This window comes from Argopecten irradians, unplaced genomic scaffold (genome assembly GCF_041381155.1).
Source record: "Argopecten irradians isolate NY unplaced genomic scaffold, Ai_NY scaffold_1052, whole genome shotgun sequence".
In the NCBI taxonomy this organism is placed as follows: domain Eukaryota; kingdom Metazoa; phylum Mollusca; class Bivalvia; order Pectinida; family Pectinidae; genus Argopecten; species Argopecten irradians.
Genome location: NW_027188519.1, coordinates 1 through 20,396, shown reverse-complemented (window position 1 = coordinate 20,396; position 20,396 = coordinate 1). Strand labels below are relative to the sequence as shown.

General features: G+C 34.4%; 2 protein-coding genes and 1 pseudogene across 2 annotated transcripts; 1 reads left to right on the top strand and 2 right to left on the bottom strand.

Annotated features, from left to right (window-relative positions):
• The first annotated feature begins 1,361 nt into the window (after window positions 1-1,361).
• Window positions 1,362-2,794, top strand: LOC138313910 (uncharacterized; annotated as a pseudogene).
• A 4,836-nt stretch (window positions 2,795-7,630) lies between these two features.
• Window positions 7,631-11,225, bottom strand: LOC138313908 (circumsporozoite protein-like). Its single transcript, XM_069254153.1, has 2 exons — window positions 10,673-11,225; window positions 7,631-8,976 (listed from the first exon to the last, which is right to left on the bottom strand). Exons 1-2 carry the CDS (start codon window positions 11,138-11,140, stop codon window positions 8,800-8,802), a joined length of 645 nt encoding a protein of 214 aa, XP_069110254.1. The 5' UTR covers window positions 11,141-11,225; the 3' UTR covers window positions 7,631-8,799.
• A 1,780-nt stretch (window positions 11,226-13,005) lies between these two features.
• Window positions 13,006-20,378, bottom strand: LOC138313909 (uncharacterized). Its single transcript, XM_069254154.1, has 6 exons — window positions 19,702-20,378; window positions 16,764-16,893; window positions 15,367-15,452; window positions 13,883-14,072; window positions 13,290-13,341; window positions 13,006-13,107 (listed from the first exon to the last, which is right to left on the bottom strand). The coding sequence occupies exons 2-6, from the start codon at window positions 16,837-16,839 to the stop codon at window positions 13,059-13,061; spliced, it is 453 nt and encodes a 150-aa protein (XP_069110255.1). The 5' UTR covers window positions 16,840-16,893; window positions 19,702-20,378; the 3' UTR covers window positions 13,006-13,058.
• Between the last annotated feature and the right edge of the window lie 18 nt (window positions 20,379-20,396).

The window sequence follows — 20,396 nt, the reverse complement described above, 5'->3', positions numbered from 1 at the left end:
TAGACCTTATGCCTAAATTTTACAGTACATGTACATAAGCCATTTATGCAGGAATATCTGTATTCCCATGCAGTATATCAGTATGTGACAGACCTTTGTACCAGTTCAATTTTGTATGTATCCAACTACATGTACATAATATACATACATGTAATAATGGAATGAAGTACATATACCATAATCTAAATTTACTCTTTGAAAATAAAATTAACAATTAATCAATCTGTTTAAGATAAAAATAGTACATTTGGCGTGTGTTAAAGTGTATTTACACTAAAATAAATCTATGATTAAAATGTCTCTTGACAATGTGCGTCATCACTAAAGCGTATCTTTTGAAATTTGCACACAACTTTTGCTTTATTTCAATATAAACCTAATGTTTATATAATTTATGTTGCACAAACTGACAATACAACGAATAAATCAAAATTAAAATACCAATATCAATCAAAATATTTTTCAAACATGATGTCATACATGTGTAGAAATATACATTTAAACAGGGATTCAAGTCTCTGGTTTAAATATCAATAAAATGGTCGTCAACATTTATTTTTAAAGCATAACTTAGTTTGTTCATATAAAGATGATAAATGCTAATCACGTTTAATGATCTTTATTGTCGAAATTTTAGTTGCCATGGTAACCTGGTCACTATATGCAGGTTAATTTTGTCTGAACAACTTCTCTTACACTTCTGGGTCTCATTTTCAATGAAACTTGGCAATAGTATTGAGGACCATGTCAGGATGTGCATGCAGGTTTCTGTTTGTCGAAATTTTGGTTGCCATGGTAACCAGGTCACTATAAACAGGTTTCAAAATTTGTCTCAACAACTCCACCTAAACTACTAGATCAATTTCAATGAACTTGACAGTATTGTTTGGGATTATGTTGGGATAGGCATGCAGGTTTCCGTTTAGTCAAAATTTTAGTTGCCATAATTTGTCCGGGCCAACTTGCAATTTTCCTGGGACCATGATTTTTTTTCAAGAACAAGCCTGCAGACACTTAAGAAGAGGAAGCGTTAGTATTAGTCAGCCCATCCTCTTTACAAGTTCTAGTTCAATTTTATTAGAGCAAGGGTTTATAAGTCACTGATAAATCCTTGATTAAAGGTAATTATATCAATTTTAATTAGATTGGCTAATCAGTATACTGTAAGCATTACCATGATCATAGCACATAGATACTATACATATAATAAAAGTCTAAGCTATACTCTATGTATACAAAATGTAGATGGTGCCTATTATAATTCAGAAATACATCACTGGTATGTAACATTGTCTAACTCTTTTTGATGTGTTAAAAAGTATATCTCTTTGAATAAATCTTTCATTTTTTTTTTGCAGGAAAGATGAATGGAACTCAGTATGTAGGTGCTCATTCCTTTGATAACCTGGTGGTTAATGATGGTGCCATTTTGAATAGGGATGACTTGATAGCAATATACTATCACTCTGGCTATACAATAAAGGAAATTATTGGATTTAAGGCTGTTCGTCATGCCACAGCAGTTAGTGAAAGACAGGTCCATCGGATACTTAGGAGGATGAACTTACACAGACGAAATAATGAATCATCATTAGAAGACATAGTTAGAGTAATACTACAAGAGTTGTCCAATACTGGACAGAATATTGGTTATAGGGCAATGAGGAGACGCTTATTAACTGATCATGACATCAACGCTTCATCAGAAACAGTAAGACTTGCTCTATCAGTACTGGATGCTGAAGGTGTTCGCGTGCCCGCAGTCGTCATGTTTTTCGGCGCCGTCACTATCTCAACAAAGGACCAAACTTTGCTATCCACATTGAATGGCTGGGATAAACTGAAACCTTATGGAATTTCCATTCATGCAGCTGTTGATGGATTTTCAAGACGAGTGGTCTGGCTAAAGGCATGCCCAGTTCAAACAAAAAAACCGGAATATATTGCACATTTTTACATGGATTATGTCCGCAAGATAAATGGCGTTCCCTTTATTGTTTATGCCGACAAAGAACAGAGAACTCAATTGTACGTGATCTGCAGTACGCCCTTCGTTGGAACCCACACTGATCCCTTTCAAGGTCTCTCCAGTTTTATGTATGGCTCTTCTCTCAGAAATACACGAATTGAAAGGTTCTGGAGAAATCTTCGTTCAATGTGTGGCCAATCATGGGATGGATTTTGTTCAAATCTATGACAGAGTATGGTATTTTGGACACAACTGATGAAGTTCACCTTCAATGTGTTCGATATTGTTTCTTTACAGCTTGTTAGCAAGGATTTGGAAGATGTAGTGCGTCACTGGAATGAGCATAGAATCAGACCAAGTAGAAATGCAGATGGACCATTTGGAAAGCCAGATGTTCTCTACTACCAACCAGAAGTATTTGCTACGAAAGATTACAAAATGGCGCTACCAGGAAATATTGATGGCATCGTACAAGAGTATTGCCACACTCCAACAGCAAATGGTGTCTGTGATGAATTTCAGGTTGTGGCCAATCAGGGGATTCAAAGACATGGATTGCACTATCCTCCAAGGTCAAGGAATGAAGCACTAGAACTTTTCTGCAAAATAATTCTTTTTGTTGATGAAATTGAGTGAAACACATTCCAGATTATACATTTATTGTCCAAATTCTCACAGGAATCCATTCTAAATGACCATGATAATTTTTAAGAATTAAGAGAGAGAGAAAAAAAGAATGTATTTAAATTTATCATAAACAAGATTTAAACGAGAAAGCCACATTAGACCTATGCATGAATGTATAATAATAGCAAGTGCTGTTAAAAAAAAAATGTCGAAAACTAATCAAGCTGTATTTAACAGATGATTTTTTATAATCTTACAAAAAGGATAGTAAATTTAGTTTTGATCATTTGATAATTGTTGTGTACTTTATAGGTCATTCTGACACAAAGGGCCAGGAAGACCTTTATATATACTCATTAGGCTTCATCCTTCATTGTGTACAGTCGGCTGTGTGTTGTCTGCCTATGTGCCGTCCAACGTCTGTAAACATTTCATTAAAACAACTTCTAAATACTGAAAGGCACTGGGTACTGACGGATATTAGGTTTGCAGCTTGCTGGGATAAAAGGCTACCAAGTTTATTTAAATGAATGACCTTGATCTTTCTTCAAAGTCACGTGGGATCAAATAGACAGAACATTATAAACAACTTTTTGTCAATAACCAGAAAGACTTTAAAATACCTTTTGTATTGGGACATCTTTTTATAGTTATTGACAATTGACAAAAAGCTGTTCAAAGATTTCACCTTACGTTATGTATAAATTAAGTCAAGATCATTCATTTGAACGAGCTTGGTATAGCCCATCATCTCAGCAAGCTAGAAACATTATATTTGGCCTGTAGCATATGCTGGAAATAAGGGGGAAATGGTGAAAAAATGACTTGAATGACTTCGAGTTATATTTACAATGGCCTGATATGGTATTCATTCCTTTAAGAACTTTTATGAACCCGATGAAAAGGCCTGCAGGTATATTACAGCATTATCTAGTTGTAGTACTTCTCAAAAAGATATTGTACATGCATACTACGGTAATATGCCTTTGTTGTCAAATAAAGATGGGTCATGGTCAGGCATCTCAATTTAAAGTTCTTTAATGTTCTTCAAATCCAAGCCAAAACTAACAGGTATTACCAGAGACCACGTGGAACATATAAATATCAATTTTGTTGAAGAACAAGAGGCCCAGAGGGCCTGTATCGCTCACCTGGTTTGGTAATGCCAATTAATGTTCTGAATACATATTCATTGTTTACCTCTAATTCTCCTATTGGGTCGATCTACCCTCCCACTCTTTCTGCTTCAGGGGGTTCAAAGCCAAAATTTATACTACATAACTCTGTTCCCCTTCCCCCAAGGATGTTTCTGGCCAAATTTGGTTACATTCCATGCAGAACTCAGTATGACTAGTAGCGATCTAAAGGAAATGTTGACAGACAACGAATGGACGGACGACGGACGAAGCACCATGACATAAAAACTTACTAAAATGGCCAATATTGACAAAATTTCACATTTTTATTGCAATAGTCTTTTGTCCGTCGTCGTCCGTTGTGCGTCGTTCGTGAACGTTTCCTTGTGAATGCGATAACTTGAGTGAATGTAAACCGAGCTTAATGAAACTTTTTGTGTAGACTAACATTGGAAAGATCTCGAACGAGTTCGAAAATCAGCTTGATTCAACTGTAATTTACGGTGTTATTGCCCTTTGCACTAATAATTAAAATTGGACCTTGTGAACGTGATAACTTTAGTAAATATAAACTGAGCTTAATGAAACTTTGTATGTAGATTAACATTGGATAGATCTTGGACAAGTTCGAAACTTACGGAGTTGTTGTCCTTTGCAATAATAATTATTGAACCTTGTTGACACGATAACTTGAGTAAATATGAACCGAACTGAATGATGTATGTGAACTAACATTAGAAATATCTCAGACGAGTCCGAAAATCAGCTTGATTCGACAATAATTGACGGAGTTATTGCCCTTTGCACTAATAATTATTATTGGACCTTGTGAATACGGTAACTTGAATAAATATGCACACAGCTTCACGAAACTTTGTATTTACACTAAAATTGGAAGATCTCGGATAAGTTTGAAAATTGATTAGATTGTAACTTACAAGTTATTGCCCTTTGCAATTATAATTATTGAATCTTGTGAAAATGATAACTTGAGTAAAAATGTACCAAGCTTAATGAAACTGTGTGTAGACTAACATTGGAAAGATTTCGGACAAGTTAAAAATTAAGCTTGATTCACAACTCCAAATTATTTACAGAGTTATTGCCCTTTGCAATAATAATTATTGAACCTTGTGAACATGGTAATGTTAGTAAATATGCACCAAGCTTAATGAAACTTTGTATGTAGACCTATTAGATGTATGTTCCTATTTCGCAAACAAAAGACATCAGTTGGCTAGTAAATTAATACGTAACTAATTTGTATTAAATATCAGGTGACCGTTAAGGCCAATGGGCCTCTTGTTCATAATTAATGTATTTTAGGATGACCGGTAACCATAGAAACTTTAGCTACAGCTGCAATGATACAAAACTGACATGCCAATTATATCATTACTTGAATTCAACAATTTAAGTTTTAAATATAATTGATTTGAAATTTTGACTTGTTTGGGGAGCCAAAAAGTGCAAAAAAAAAGCAAGCATTTTCCTATGTGAAAAGGTTTTATTGAACATAATGGGCATTTACTTAAAGTTATTCAGTGCAAATGGTAACAACTGTGATGTTTAAAGCTGCAAACCTTATTTACAAAGGGTAAGTACCCTGGGAGTGATACTAATTTCAATTTTAAAACTCCTGTGAAATTTGGAATTATGGAAACCAACATCTAGCCAGACAGACGGACAGACAACAACAAACACTATAGTCCGGATATAATTACGAGGTTTCATCGCCAAGGGACTAACAAGCAAACGTTAACCAGGTCAGTTGACTTAAAATACAAGCTAAACTCTGAATAATAGCCAATATCAAAATTTAATTAAATCCAAAATGAGATAAAGATACATGTAGTACATATCATAAAATCAAATTATTTAACAAAAATGTAATGATTATTATGCCTTTGTGTGTTATAAAAAAGACATAACAAAAAAGTAATAACAAACTTCAATTTCCAAATCCAATATGACTGCCGGTCAACAATCTTGTTGTTGGATTGGTCCAAATACTCAATATGCTTAACATGGGCTTAAAGGGAACTTAATATGAAAAGTCATCCCTTCAGTACTTTCTGAGAGACAGTGGTAACAGACTTTAACTACATGTATCTAAATCCAAGATGGCTGTCTGTAAGCCATCAAAATCTTCTTCCAAAAATGCAGTTTGCACAACTAAAGCCCAAAGTGGGCCTATACCTATGAAACTTGAGACCCCTTCATTCTTTTCTGTGAAATAAAGACAATAATTATTTAGGAATAGATGGACAAATGGAAGGACAGACTATGGAGGAAAGACGATTTGAAAAGCCCACCTTCTGATTAGAGTAGTATAGCTATAGGCTTGATACAGTATTAGTACATAGCATCTTAAACATGTATTCGTAAAATGTTCAAGTAATGGAAACATAACAAGCTAAATTGATGAAATTAAATCTCCTGAAGTGTGTCCAATAGAATCATACCAACTTTTTTGAAATTAAGGATTCAGGTCAAATGATAGACAATAGTAACATAGTTTTTTGTATTGTTATACACTATATCATCTTACCCCCCACCCTCCGTTTCCAACATGGGACTAATTATATACTTTTTTGATAATTAAACACTGCTTAGATAATGCTTAAATACTGTGTTACCTACACAAGTATAGTCACTGCAGCATGCACTGATTAAGAAATAAAGAGGAGTATTTCTCAACAAAATAACATAAAAGAAAGGTACTAGTTTTATAGCACAATAATGAAATAGAAAAATTGAGATGAATGGTTTATACAAGTAATGTATTATATGTGTACATTGTATATTGCATACGCTGCTTAGCATATTTTATACTTGCAAATAAAAAATATTATCATATTTCAAAAACTAATTAGGGCTGTTCCAGTAAAACATATATGTCTGGAGTGAAGGCACTTTAATAATTATGGCAGCAATTTACACACAATGGCTATGATTATGATACACAGTGGTGTTCCAAATTAAATTTTGCATTTGAGTCCATATTAAAGATATCTAATATACAAAATCAAAATTTAAAAATTTAGTTACTCTAAAACAAGGAAATACTCGACAGCCATTCTGAAGAGGAGAAAAGATGCGACTTGTGAAATAAGTAGGCTAGCTTGTCTTCTTAATCATCAAACTGCAAAGGTTTCTACTAAAATTCATGGAGTGATGACTTAAGAAGTTTTTGATTTTACCTTTTTATCTATGTCCCTAACATTCTGTGTCAGCAGCTTTGACCTAGACAACATTTCAATTTATATGTGGAATTAACTTTTTGCTTTGCTGTGTAGAAAAAAGTTGTAGCTTCTAGCTAGGCAATAAACTAGTAACTGAGTATTAATTGTGTCACAAAGAAGTTAATTTAGCAGTGAACTGGACTAGTTGAGAATTGCATGTTTGATTAATTTATTGTAAACTCTGTACATATAGATACAATGTACTTATAATTTTGATCAGAAAATGCTTAACAAGAGGAAATATGTTCATTGAATCAAATTTCAAAGACTTCAGAATCTATAGCCCACAAAAAAGTGAAGACAACAAGATACATGATAAAATGTACATTTTTTGTTCTTAAAAAAAAAAGAAAATTAAAAGAATGAAGGTGGAGCAGCAATTTACAACATTCAACTGCATCAAAAGTCTTACACTTGTAACTGTAAGGTCTTATGCACACTTTTTAGAACCATATGAAAAACATATGAATATTATTTGCATATCTCTCCAGCTACAGAAAAATGTATTTGTTTTATGCTTATATTAAGGGGATATAGCGATACCTAACAGACCCAGGGACTAAAATGGTCACCTGAATCGTGTAATGTTTCTGAAAGCAATATCTTGGGATATAGCTAAATTTAGAAATGATTTTTGAAATTGTGAGAGATAGTGAAGTTTTTTCTTTATGTTTTATTAGACTTTAATTGGAAAAGAACATTTTTTAAAAACCTATTTGATCTTCAATTTCGGTTTAGCCCAGTCATCAGCTAATAGAGGTCCAACAGTGCAAAACACAAAAGTAAAATGTAAACCTTCTTGTTTATGACTAGTGATTATGTATATTTACAAACTGTAAAGCCAAAAAGTTGTGTCTTCCAACTATATCTAATATAAAGCAGCAATATTGACCTCCTATTTAGGAGGAAATGGTAACACATATACATAATTTTGATCAACTATCTAAATACCCTTAAAATCACGAGCAGTATGAGATTCCAAATAACTTTGACTTAGATTAAGTTTTGAAATATCTGTCACTTTAATTTTTGGCCCTGTTCATCCATCCACATTAATTTGTGCCAACTTTGGGTGATTCCCAATTGGAAACTGAAAATGATATTCTCCAAAGTTTAATTTCCTTAATTACTTAACTCGTTCACTGTTGAAGACACATTTAGGCTCTTCTTAATCCATTAAGAAATTTCAGGCAGGAATGAGTTAAACTACATACAATTAACTTCCCCTCCAAAAGGAAAATGCAAAGTCCTCCCCCTCAAATCCATAGTTGAGTCTCTGGTGATTTTTTATTTTCTTGACCATGGCAGCATTAAAGGTCACTGAGCATAATTTCAAAAGTAATTTTTCTTTTTTCAAATTTTGAAGAAGTGGATATAATGTGGTGATATGTTTTTCACAAAAGATATAAATTGAGGTGTTACTACGTATATTGAACTTGGCTTAAATCTATTCTTAATGACATCCATGTTAAACACTTAAACTTCACTTGCGTAATACTTAAGTTGAACTGGAAATACTTTGTGCATCCATGCATAAACAAAGCTGCATCAATGTATACTCATGCATATCTATCAGCTAATTTAGATCTGAAAGACATAATGATGATGGCACATCTAATCCTTCAAACTTCCTGTAGAGAAACAGATTAAAATATTCATTGTCAGAGAACAATCAATAAAAAGCAGGTTTCAGATCCAAATTTGTAGGCAATATTCTTCTTGTTTTCATGGATGATGGAACAGTTTCTCAATGGGTGAATGCTTGGTCGATTAACAATGAAGAACAATACCATTATGATCCAATCTTGGGGGGGACCTTCATTTAGTAGTATAATTTGGATATTGTTGTAAATGGATTTCTACAAATATGGCATTTTTTATCTCTTTCATCAAGTTCTATTGCACACACATAGCATATGATGTGACCGCAGCTCAAGAATGAATCACAGTATCTGTCGGCACAAATTTGGCAGGTTGGAATCTTTGGCATATTCACAATCTGAAAAATGAATGACAAATTCATGATTATTGTGTACATATTACTATGCAAACCTCTATAATGAATCATTTATTTTCTTTGGGCAAAATTTTCGTGGATTATAAACTTTTACAATTTCATTGGCACTTAAATTCGTGGAGAAGACCTTACAGTACATTAAAGTCAAAATTATAGTTGGCACTGTCACCTATATATATATATATATATATTTTGTACATATATGTAGAAAAATAAATATAGTATATATCCTTGTGATGGAATTACAAGAGATCCCAGAGGGATCTTGCATTGGCGCCCACCAAAGAATGATCTATGTTGAAAATGGAAAGAGGGATATTTTCTCTGCTTTTCAAATTTTAACTGCATACTACATATGCAATTTGGGACAGATCTTTTCAGTACTTTCTGAAATATATAGCAGTAACAAACTTTAAATATTAAAATCCAAGATGGCGTCCGGTCGGCCATCTTGTTGACCGATTGGTCCCAAAATGCAATATGCACAACAAATGTCCTAGGGGAACCTACAAATGAAATTTGAGACAGATACCTTAATTCAGTACTTTCTGAGAAATAGTGGTAACAAACTTTAACTATCAAAATCCAAGATGGCTGACTGGCGGCCAACTTGTTGACCAATCGGTCTTAAAATGCAATATGCACAACTAGGGCTCTAGGGGAACCTATCTATAAAATTTGAAAAAGATTCCTTCAGTACTTTTTGAGAAAATAGCGATAACAAGAATTGTTAACGGACAGACGGAAAGACGGACGGACCACGGACCACTTACGAAAGGCGATTTGAATAGCCCACCATCATCAGATTGGGTGCTAAAAATATTAAAAAACAAAAATTAATCGGGTCAGCCGAGACCAATTGTATACTAAAGGTATATTAAAATGTTATCTCAGGATAATAATTATAACCTAGTTTGATTCATTTCCTATGGAAATTGAGCAAATAATGCTAAGCTGCATAGAGTATTTGATTCCAAAGATTGTTTGAACATTTTGTCATTTTGGCCCCTTTTGACCCTGCCCCTCAGACCCATGGGTCCGGCCTGGACATTTTTACTATGATTTTAAAATGCCATCTCTAGCAAATAATTTTAATTAAGTTTGAATCATTTTGTATGGAAATTGAATAAATAATGCTCAAAAATGCTCAATACGATATGAACAAGAGTAAATTTGACCCCCCCTCCCCAGTGAAAAATCTGATACCCCAGGGCTATGAAATTCACCATTTTGGTAAAGGGCCTTAAAACACCTCTATCTATAAAGAGTATTTGATTCTAGCACATCTGTGAATAAAACAAATAATTTCAGTTAATTATATCCTTTTTTGCCCCTCCCGCAACCCCCTGGGGCGTAGGGCACACATAATTCTTAATTTTGATTGGCCTTATGCCTAAGAAGATTTGTGCAAAATTTCATTGAATTTTCTTCAGAGGTTTTTGAGAAGTAAAAAATGTAAATTGTTTACCGACACACGAGACAAATCGCACGACGACGGACAAAAGGCGATCAGAATAGGTTACTTGAGACTTTGTTTCAGGTGACCCAAAATTGCATATTTGGGTACTATGTATTATCACCATAATAAGATAGTTTTAAGGTGAAAATTACTCGTAATTACATGTGCTATCAAAAGCAGACATAGTGTGACAGACTAATAATATAAACTTATAATTACCACTGGTGAACTATGTGGTGAAACATAGGAATGATCTGTATCACAAACAGTGACATCCATTTCGCCAGCAGTAGCATCTGTACCAGCAGTAGCGTTTTTAGCATCTGTACCAGCAGTAGCGTTTGTAGCATCTGTACCAGCAGTAGCGTTTGTAGCATCTGTACCAGCAGTAGCGTTTGTAGCATCTGTACCAGCAGTAGCGTTTGTAGCATCTGTACCAGTAGTAGCATTTGTAGCATCTGTACCAGCAGTAGCGTTTGTAGCATCTGTACCAGCAGTAGCGTTTGTAGCATCTGTACCAGCAGTAGCGTTTGTAGCATCTGTACCAGTAGTAGCATTTGTAGCATCTGTACCAGCAGTAGCGTTTGTAGCATTTGTACCAACAGTAGCATTTGTAGCATTAGTGACAGCTATACCAGCATTGACATTAATATCCCATACATCCACAGGAATCTCTAGATCATCCATGTTTACATGTAACAAATCTGGTAGTTCAGGTGATGATGGTACACTTATCAAGCTTACATTGGGACTTGGGACATTAAGGTCTAGGTCTGGGAGCTCCTCCTCCTCCTGAAAGAAACAAAAGAGTCCAAATCTAAAGAAATTATCATCTCAATGAATCTATCCAGTATGTTATGTTGTGATTACATGTATATAACAAGAATCCCATAGGGGTACGTTGTATTGCTCACCTGCACCAGGTAATACGAAATATCATCAATATTAAGAACTTATTTACATCCATAATTATGATTTGAAACAAAGTTGCATAAGTTGCCTTTTGTAGATTATTCATGACTTAGTTTTTGAAAGAACCTTATGGTTTACTGATATATCAGAAATGCCAAAGACTTCTTTTGAATTATATCAAAATGCTAATTGTTGCTTGTTATTTTAAACATCAAAGACGCAGACAACTTGCGTCAGAGAAATCCCTGCTGGTTTATCAGCCATATTGTTTCCTGATCATTCATAAAAAGCACTTTGCAAACCTTTGATGACCAAGATGATATTTGAGAATGTTTGAGAAATATCTATTTGCAATTTTTGGGCAAGAGCAGTAAAATCAAGATATCACAGAGGGATCTTGGCACCCACCATCAAATTATCTATGTTGGTCAAAGCAAAGAGGGAACTTCTCTTCATTTCCTTCTTTCCCTTCACTGTCAAAATCCAAGATGGTCATATGTCAGCAATCTTGTCTTAAGACAGATCCCTTTGACAATTTCTGAGCAATAGCAGTACTCTTCAACTATCAAAATCCTAAATGAATGAATGTATGTTGGATATCCCACTCAAATCAGTCCCAAAATACAATATGCACCACGAAATACCCAGGGGAACGTATACATGAAGTTAGTTCCCTTTAGCATTTTCTGAGAATTGGCATCAACATAATTGTTTACGAATAGAAGGAATGGCATCAGTTGAATAGAAAAAGAATTAAATGCAGTTTTTCAAGATGCGGACTTTGGCTCCCATCTTGGATTTGAGAAGTAGTCCAAAATGTATTTTCAAGATGGCAGCCATCTTGCCTTTTAATATTTAAAGTTTGTTACATCTATTTATCAGAAAGGATTGAAGGTTGCCCACATCTTGGATTTCAGATCAACCAAAAATATAGCACTTCTTCAGGACCAAGTCAGGATAATTTCAGGTAAGTTTCAGCTAAATTGCACTGGTATAACTTATGAAGTTCAAAATGTGTTTTCAATATGGCGGTCATAGTGGTCATAGTGGCCATTTTGGTTTTCAGATTGACCAGGTAAGTAGCAACACTTGGTCATGACCATGTCAGATAATTTCTGGCAAGTTTCAGCTATATCGCAAATGTGTAACTTTAGAAGATGTTCAAAATGTGTTTTCAAGATGGCAGCTGTGGTGGCCATCTTGAATTTCTTACTGGGCAACTCGAAAAATAACAACGCTTGGTCAAGATCATGTCAGAATCATTTCAGGCAACTTTCAGCCAAATTGCATTTGCAAAACTTGAGAAGAAGTTCAAAATGTGTTTTTAAGATGGCAGCTGTGGTGGCCATCTTGGATTTCTTACTAACCTAAAAATAACAAATACACATGACTTGGTTGGGATAATGTCAGGTTCATTTTAAGTGAATTTCAGCTTAATCCCACTGGTCTTACTTCATAAGTTTACAGACGACGGATGGCGCATATGACGATTTTCACTGAGTCATGTGAATTTGTTTTAGACATTTGAAATGCATGAATTTACTTGTGAACCAAAAAAAGATTCATAATTAACAGTTACAAACTCACCTTTGGCTTTGACATAAGGTAGAGTCTTGGCTTGGTTGTTAGACGATTCAGCCTTACGTAGTCCTTTAGTAGAAACATGGCTGAAGGTATCAGGTTTTGTTTAAAATCACCCAAGCAATGGGAAAAACTCCCCCACGTGCCTTTCTTGGAAGTACCTATAAAGCAGAAGAATTTTTTTATAGCCAAACAATAAATATATATTGATGGAATCTTATTTATAGCTTATATATAGATGGAAAATTCTTGTGTTGATTATTCAATAATCACATCATAAACAATACCTGGCCCAATGCCTTGCTGAACCCAAAAAGCTTTACAGATTTACAGTAACCTTAACCTTGACTTATCAGTTGCACAGCAATACAACCCCAAATCCTTCGTGCTGAAAGCTGTGAAGAGAACATCAATCAAGAAGTATTGCGTAAAGAAGCATAAACCTAAATAATTTAGTAGTTTAATATCTCGAAATGTGATATTTCATACAGATCTACATGTATGATGTAACAGGAATTTTGGTAGAGGACTACAGCCCAAACAAGGAACATAACAGTTAACTCTTCCATATATAACAAACACACATTTTTGATGTGTGGATATCTATGCTAGCAAATCTTATTGAAATAATTTCACCTTCTATAGGAGTACATTTACTTCACTCCGTTGTATAATTGGTTAAATAAAGAGGCATATCAAAGACAGGTTACTCGCAATCCAATAACAATTCATTTATCAATAAGTTTGTTTTTTAACAAGTGAAAAAGCTTAGTTACCTATCTTCCCAAAACTCAATTCCACTGTGTATTATATGTACCATATATTTCATAACTAACGTTACATAACATTTCATTCAAATCAATCCTTTTTCAGTTTGTCACCGTGAAACCAAACTTCAACTAAAAAAATCCATTTACCTAGATATTTTGATCTTACCATTTGGAAAAAACAATTCTTTAGCTTTTTCCATTATGCTGTTGTAATCAGCAGTGAGGGGGAAATCTACTGTTCTGGTCCCACCTCCTGACATTGCCCGAACTTGGGTGTATCTATTGTTATGAAATGCCATCCATCCAATGTTTATCTTACACGTTCTCTCTTTTGCTTGTGAAATAGTGGTTCTACTCTGTAAATAAAACAAGAGACTCATAGGCCTTAACAGTCACCTGAGTTCGGTTACAGAATTTAAGAAAGTGTAAACGCTATATTGGACCCTTGCACCCATCCGGCTCTTGAAGTTGGTTAGGACTATATGTGAGCAAATCTTTTTATATAGTGCCAAAATGGCCACAAATTGTATTTTTTTTCTTTCACATATATGCAATAATGCAAATTTAAAGAAGATTTTCAAAATTTCAGTCATTTTGACCCCGTCTAGCCCCATCCCTTAGGCCCCTTGGTGTCAGACAAGACAAATAAGGATATTAATGGTATATTAAAATGCTATCTCTGGGTTATGATTATAACCATGTTTGAATCAATTCCTATGAAAATTGAGCAAATAATGCTCAACAAGTCAGGCCCAGAGGGCCTGTATTGCTCACCTGGTTTTTGGTTCATAATTCCATGCATAACTTTAAGACTAATAGCGATTTAAAGGATTTACCTCTATTTCCCTATTGGGACCCACCCCACCTGCTCCCGGGGGATCACAGCCAAACATTATACAAACTCTATTCCCCTTCCCCCAAGGATGTTTCTGGCCAAATTTGGTTACAATTCATGCAGAACTTTATGACTATTAGCGATTTAAAAGAGTTTATCTCTGTTTTCCCTATTGGGCCCACCCCTCCTGCCCCTCAGGGGTCAGAGCCAAAATTTATACGAACTCGGATTCCCTTCCCCCAAGGATGTTTCTGACCAAATTTGGTTAAAAGCCTTGTAAAACTCTATCATAAATAAGTATGACTAGTAATGATTTAAAGGAAATGTTGACGGACGGACTGACGACGAAAGCCGCACCATGACATAATTGTGTGATAAAATGGTTGTGATATGACAATTTTGTTATTGCACCTTTATCAGATCTTGACCTGATATCAGCCCTTGGGCCTGCGGATCATGGTCTTGACCTGATAAAGGGCGTGTTATCAAAATTGTCATATAAACTCTGAATATTATACATGTATATAATGATTATTTTGAAAGAAATGATCAGATTTTGACTAAAATAATATATTTTTTACCACATTAGACATTACTGGACAGTTTTATGTCAAAGTAAGCAAGTGAAAATAGCATTTGATCATTATAATCCACGTGAAGAAGCAGTAGAACTAATAATAAGAATAAGAATGTACCCATGCAATTACCAGTTTTAACTAATGAATTTTTAATAGTTGGTTGTAAACATTACAATTTTATAACTGATTTAATAGAATGATTTATTGTGATTTTCAAACTATCTGACATCTAACTACCTGCGTATTCAGGCTCGTCCTTTTGTTTCGAATCTTCTTAACTAAATCCAATAGATTTTCATTTGAAGATGGACTGGTACAGGTAGCTGAAAAATAAGGAACATTTATATAAAAGGTATTATGCAATGATAGCTTTTGGATAATATTAGAAATATGCTGATTTTCTACTATTCTCATAGAATAATAATAACACAGAGTCAATATTCCATTTGTGAACTCAATCAATGCCCAAATGTTGAGTTCTTCAGGATGCAGGCTTGCTTTGGTCATTGTTCTTCTTGTAAATTAACATGCTAATCAGATACTCCTTTTGGCAAAATCACATATCCAATATAAAGAATATGGACTTTGATTCAGTCCATATAGTGTTATATTGCCTTGATGGATCTAAAATAATGACATTAAGGGCATAGGAGGTTTTCTACTAGAGGGTATAACATCATTTGGACCTTTAATTAACAAATTGATAATCATTGACCCAAGAAAATAATTTTAACCAAAGACTTAGTCTGAATTCAATTATTGTAATAGGTTAATAAATGGAATGATTGTTTTATTATTTCTTTTAACTACCACATATGCTAACAGTGCATGCTTTAAAAGTTATATTGATCATCACTAGATATGCATCAAACAAGAGATCCCAGAGAGGTCTTGAATCCACAATCATTCCCAAAATACAATATGTACAAATAGGATCCATGGGGAGCCTGCATATAAAATTGCAGCTATATCCTTTCTGAGAAATAGCGGTAACATACTTCAAATGTTATCAAAATCCATGATGGCTGCCTGTCATCTTGTTGACAGATCAGTCCCAAAATACAATATACAGAAGTAAGGCCTACATATTAAGTTGCAGACAGATCCTTTCAGATCTTTCTGAGAAATAGCAGTAACAAAATTCAACTATCAAAATCAAAGATGGGGCCTGTCAGTCATCTTGTTGCCTGATCCGTCCCAAATTGCAATATGCACAACTAAGACCTTTGAGGAACTTACATAATATATTGAAGACAGATCCCTTCAGTACTTTCTGAAAATAGCGGTAACGAATTTCAACTATCAAAATTCAAGATGGCTGTCTGTCGGCCATCTTGAATTTTGATAGTTGAAAAACTAAGTTGCGCAATCTGCACACTTAAGGCCCTTAAAGCTTGGGGACCAATTGATACAGTCTATGAAATTTGAGACAGATTTGTTCAGAAATAGCGGTAAAAAACTTTGACTATCAAAATCCAAGATGGCTGCCTATCATAGATCTTGTTGACTGAATGGTCCCAAAATACAATCTTTAAATATTTTTATGTATAGTCTATTTGTATTAGTTCATGCTCAAATTGATTATTCTGTGACAACTTATAATGGTTGCTTTAGTGAAACTCAAAATATCTCACCATTTGTTGAGGACGGCAAGTTCAAGCTTTCATTATTTACTAAATAATGCAACTGTGTCATCAATTTCACATCCATCACTGAGGACCACTGTCATGCTTTGATTGTCCATAATTTCAAACTTGGTCCTAACTACAGTAAAGAACCATATAGAAGATTGATATTTTAAAAATACACATGCATTAATGATTATAATAATATGTACTCATAAATAAATTTAATTATAGTAATTACAGTGTTGGTACTCATGCAACTACATATTATGTACTATAAGCCCTAGACTAACTCATTCCTCTTACATGTATGTGGGTTTTATCAAACAAGAGGCCCATGGGCCTTGGCGGTCACCTGAGTTCGGATTCAGAATGAAACAAAGACACAAAAACACTATATATTGGCCAATCAGGACCTTGAAGTCAGTCAGTGGTTTTATAAATTTGACTTTTTAATCTATGAAGAGTATTTGGTTCCATTAAATCTATGAATTCAAAAGAAGATTTTTTTTAATTCTTAGTCATTTTGACCGCGTTTGGCCCTGCCCCACTGGTCCCTGGGGGTCAACAAGGACATATATGGATATGTTAAAATGCTATATCTCAGGGTAATAATTCTAACCAAGTTTGACTCATTTCCTATGAAAATTGAGCAAATAATGCTCATAAAAAGTTTATCCTATATAAAACATACTAAATTTGATCCCCTCCCCAGGAGAAAATCTGAGATCCCAGGGCTACGAAATTCACAATTTTTTGTAAAGGGCCTTAAGACCTTTTAACCTATGAAGAGTATCTGGTTCAGTATCTGGTTCCGACCTTTTAACCTATTAAGAGTATCTGGTTCCATCAAATTTGTGAATTCAGAAAAAGATTTTTAAAATGTTAGTCATTTTGACCCCTTTTAGCCCCGTCCCTCTGCCCCTGGGGGTCGGCCAGGACCAAAATGGATATGATTTTAAAATACTACCTCAGGCTGATAATTCTAACAAAGTTTGACTCATTTCCTATGAAAATTGAGCACATAATGCTCATAAATGTGTTTTTTCCTATATAAACTATAGTAAACTTGACCCCCTCCCAAAGCGGGAAACTTGAGACCCCAGGGTCAAATAACTCACAATTTTTTAAAAGATCTTAAGACCTTTCAATCTATGAAGAGTATTTCATTTTACCATTTCTGGAATTTCAGAGAAGATTTTTGAAGTTTTAGCCTATTTGACCCCATTTGGCACCAACTCTCAGGCCCCACGACGACAGACAAAAGGCGATTAGAATAGGTACATATATGTAGGTCACTGAGACTTCGTCTCAGGTGACCTAAAAATTGAATTGAACTACCTTTACTTTGGTTCCTGTAAAGTGTGAAACGAAAAGAAATCAAAGGAAACAAAATAGAACAAAACGAAACCAAGTCAAACAAGAAAATTACCTAAAAGTCAATATAGGTATAGTTTATATGCTGTCTACAGAGAACAATGGTTTTAACTACATAAACGCCCATCTGTCATACAGGATACCTAAGTGTTATATATTTATATACATGTATATATATATATATATATATACTCTACCTGTATAATGGCTGGGTTGACAGCCACATGCATATGACACTGTACCTGTATAATGACTGGGTTGACAGACACATGTATATGACACTGTACCTGTATAATGACTGGGTTGACAGCCACATGTTTATAAACACTGTATCTGTATAATGACTGGGTTGACAGCCACATGTATATAACACTGCCTGTATAATGGTTGGGTTGACAGCCACATGTATATAACACTGTGCCTGTAAAATGGCTGGGTTGACAGCCACATGTATATAACACTGTACTTGTATAATGACTGGGTTGACAGCCACATGTATATAACACTGTGCCTGTGTAATGACTGGGTTGACAGCCACATGTATATAACACTGTACTTGTATAATGACTGGGTTGACAGCCACATGTATATAACACTGTGCCTGTATAATGACTGGGTTGACAGCCACATGTATATAACACTGTGCCTGTATAATGGCTGGGTTGACAGCTATATATATATATATACATAACTGGGTTGACATACAGCTACATGTATATACAAAGCAAAATTTCCTAACCTGAAATTGACAACAATTTTACATGAAATTTGACCTGAATTTCTTGACTTGAAATTCTGGTTAGGAAATGTTGCCTGTGTAACACTGTACCTGTAAGATGAGTTAACATCCATGTAAAAGTGTACCAGTATACCATGAAACAATACCTATATAATAACTACATATGTACTATGTATTCTTCTTGTCATACTAATTATTTAATTAAAAAATTGATTTTGTTTCGTTTTGCACTTTACACCCCTGTTTACACAATACTGATCAGTATATTGTATAGTAGGCTAAGGATTTATAAGTGAGAAGGATTTGTCACTCGGGGTTTTGGACCACTACATTGGAAGAGCTTTTGTATTTGTGCACTGACCGTGACATTGGGCGACGACTGATTTTTTTTATATCCATCGGTGCAGCCTTTGATGTAACTTGCGGGTGCAAGGGTTACCGGGTGCAAGGGTTACCGTCTGAAGCGTGCTGTCATTTCAAGAGCTGTCGTATTTTTTTAATGAAAATTTAAGACATTTCTTCTAAAACTTCCGTCCTTAAAGCAAGTACTAAACATTGTAAAATTTAATTAACTTTACACTGGTGTTTCGTTTGACTCGATAAGACAAGTATTTGTTGAGAAAAATGGTTTTTATTCACGGTTCATAGGCGTCTCGCGTGGTGTTTGCGTAGTGTAAAGAGACAGACACGAATCCTTCTCACTTATAAATCCTTGAGAAGGCTTATTTTACAATGTATTATAAAAATTTTAAATTACATACGAGGTATATAGTATAGGATAGTCTAGTTCTTTTTTTTAATATTTAATACTAAATTACTTGTTTAACTTACTTTTCATCATCATCTCATCCAGTTTGTTAGCACTTATTAGTTTTCCTCTTTCCTTCGTATTGTTCCATACTTTGAATGACTTTGTTGATGACATAATGCTACAGTAAAGTCGTAAAAGAAAAAAAGAAATTCAGATCAGCTATGTTGTTCATGTGCAATAAACATATACTGGGATCCTACCAGTAGTCGTGGAGGAACAATAGCTAGGGATTTGGGGAAAAATAATTGTTTGCATCTCATGAAACTATTATTTTCGCATAAACAAAAAAAAAAAAAAAAAAAAAAAAACACATCATGAAGTATTCGTCAGCAGCTCCAGACATTCGGAAATCTGGATGCACAGTAGAATATGCACACATTCATGACTACTGGTAGGTCTAGGGTTAACAGAATATTTCTGGATAGTATAATAAAAAGTCTACATACTACATTTTGTAATTCCGTATGAAATTTAGATCAAATGAATTAGCATGGTTGCGTTTTCTCCTGCGTCTACGCGTTGGTAATTAGTGCCTACAATAGGCTAATACAGGTATTATAGCCAATGTATAACGTTAAGCTTAAGGTTATGCATTCACGTGCTCCGTTTATTTCTCGATATAAAAATAAAAATACAACTGTACTAGTCGTGTAAATAAAAATATTATCAGATCTCAATATTGGACAAATAATGATATTAAATCTAAGAGAGGATC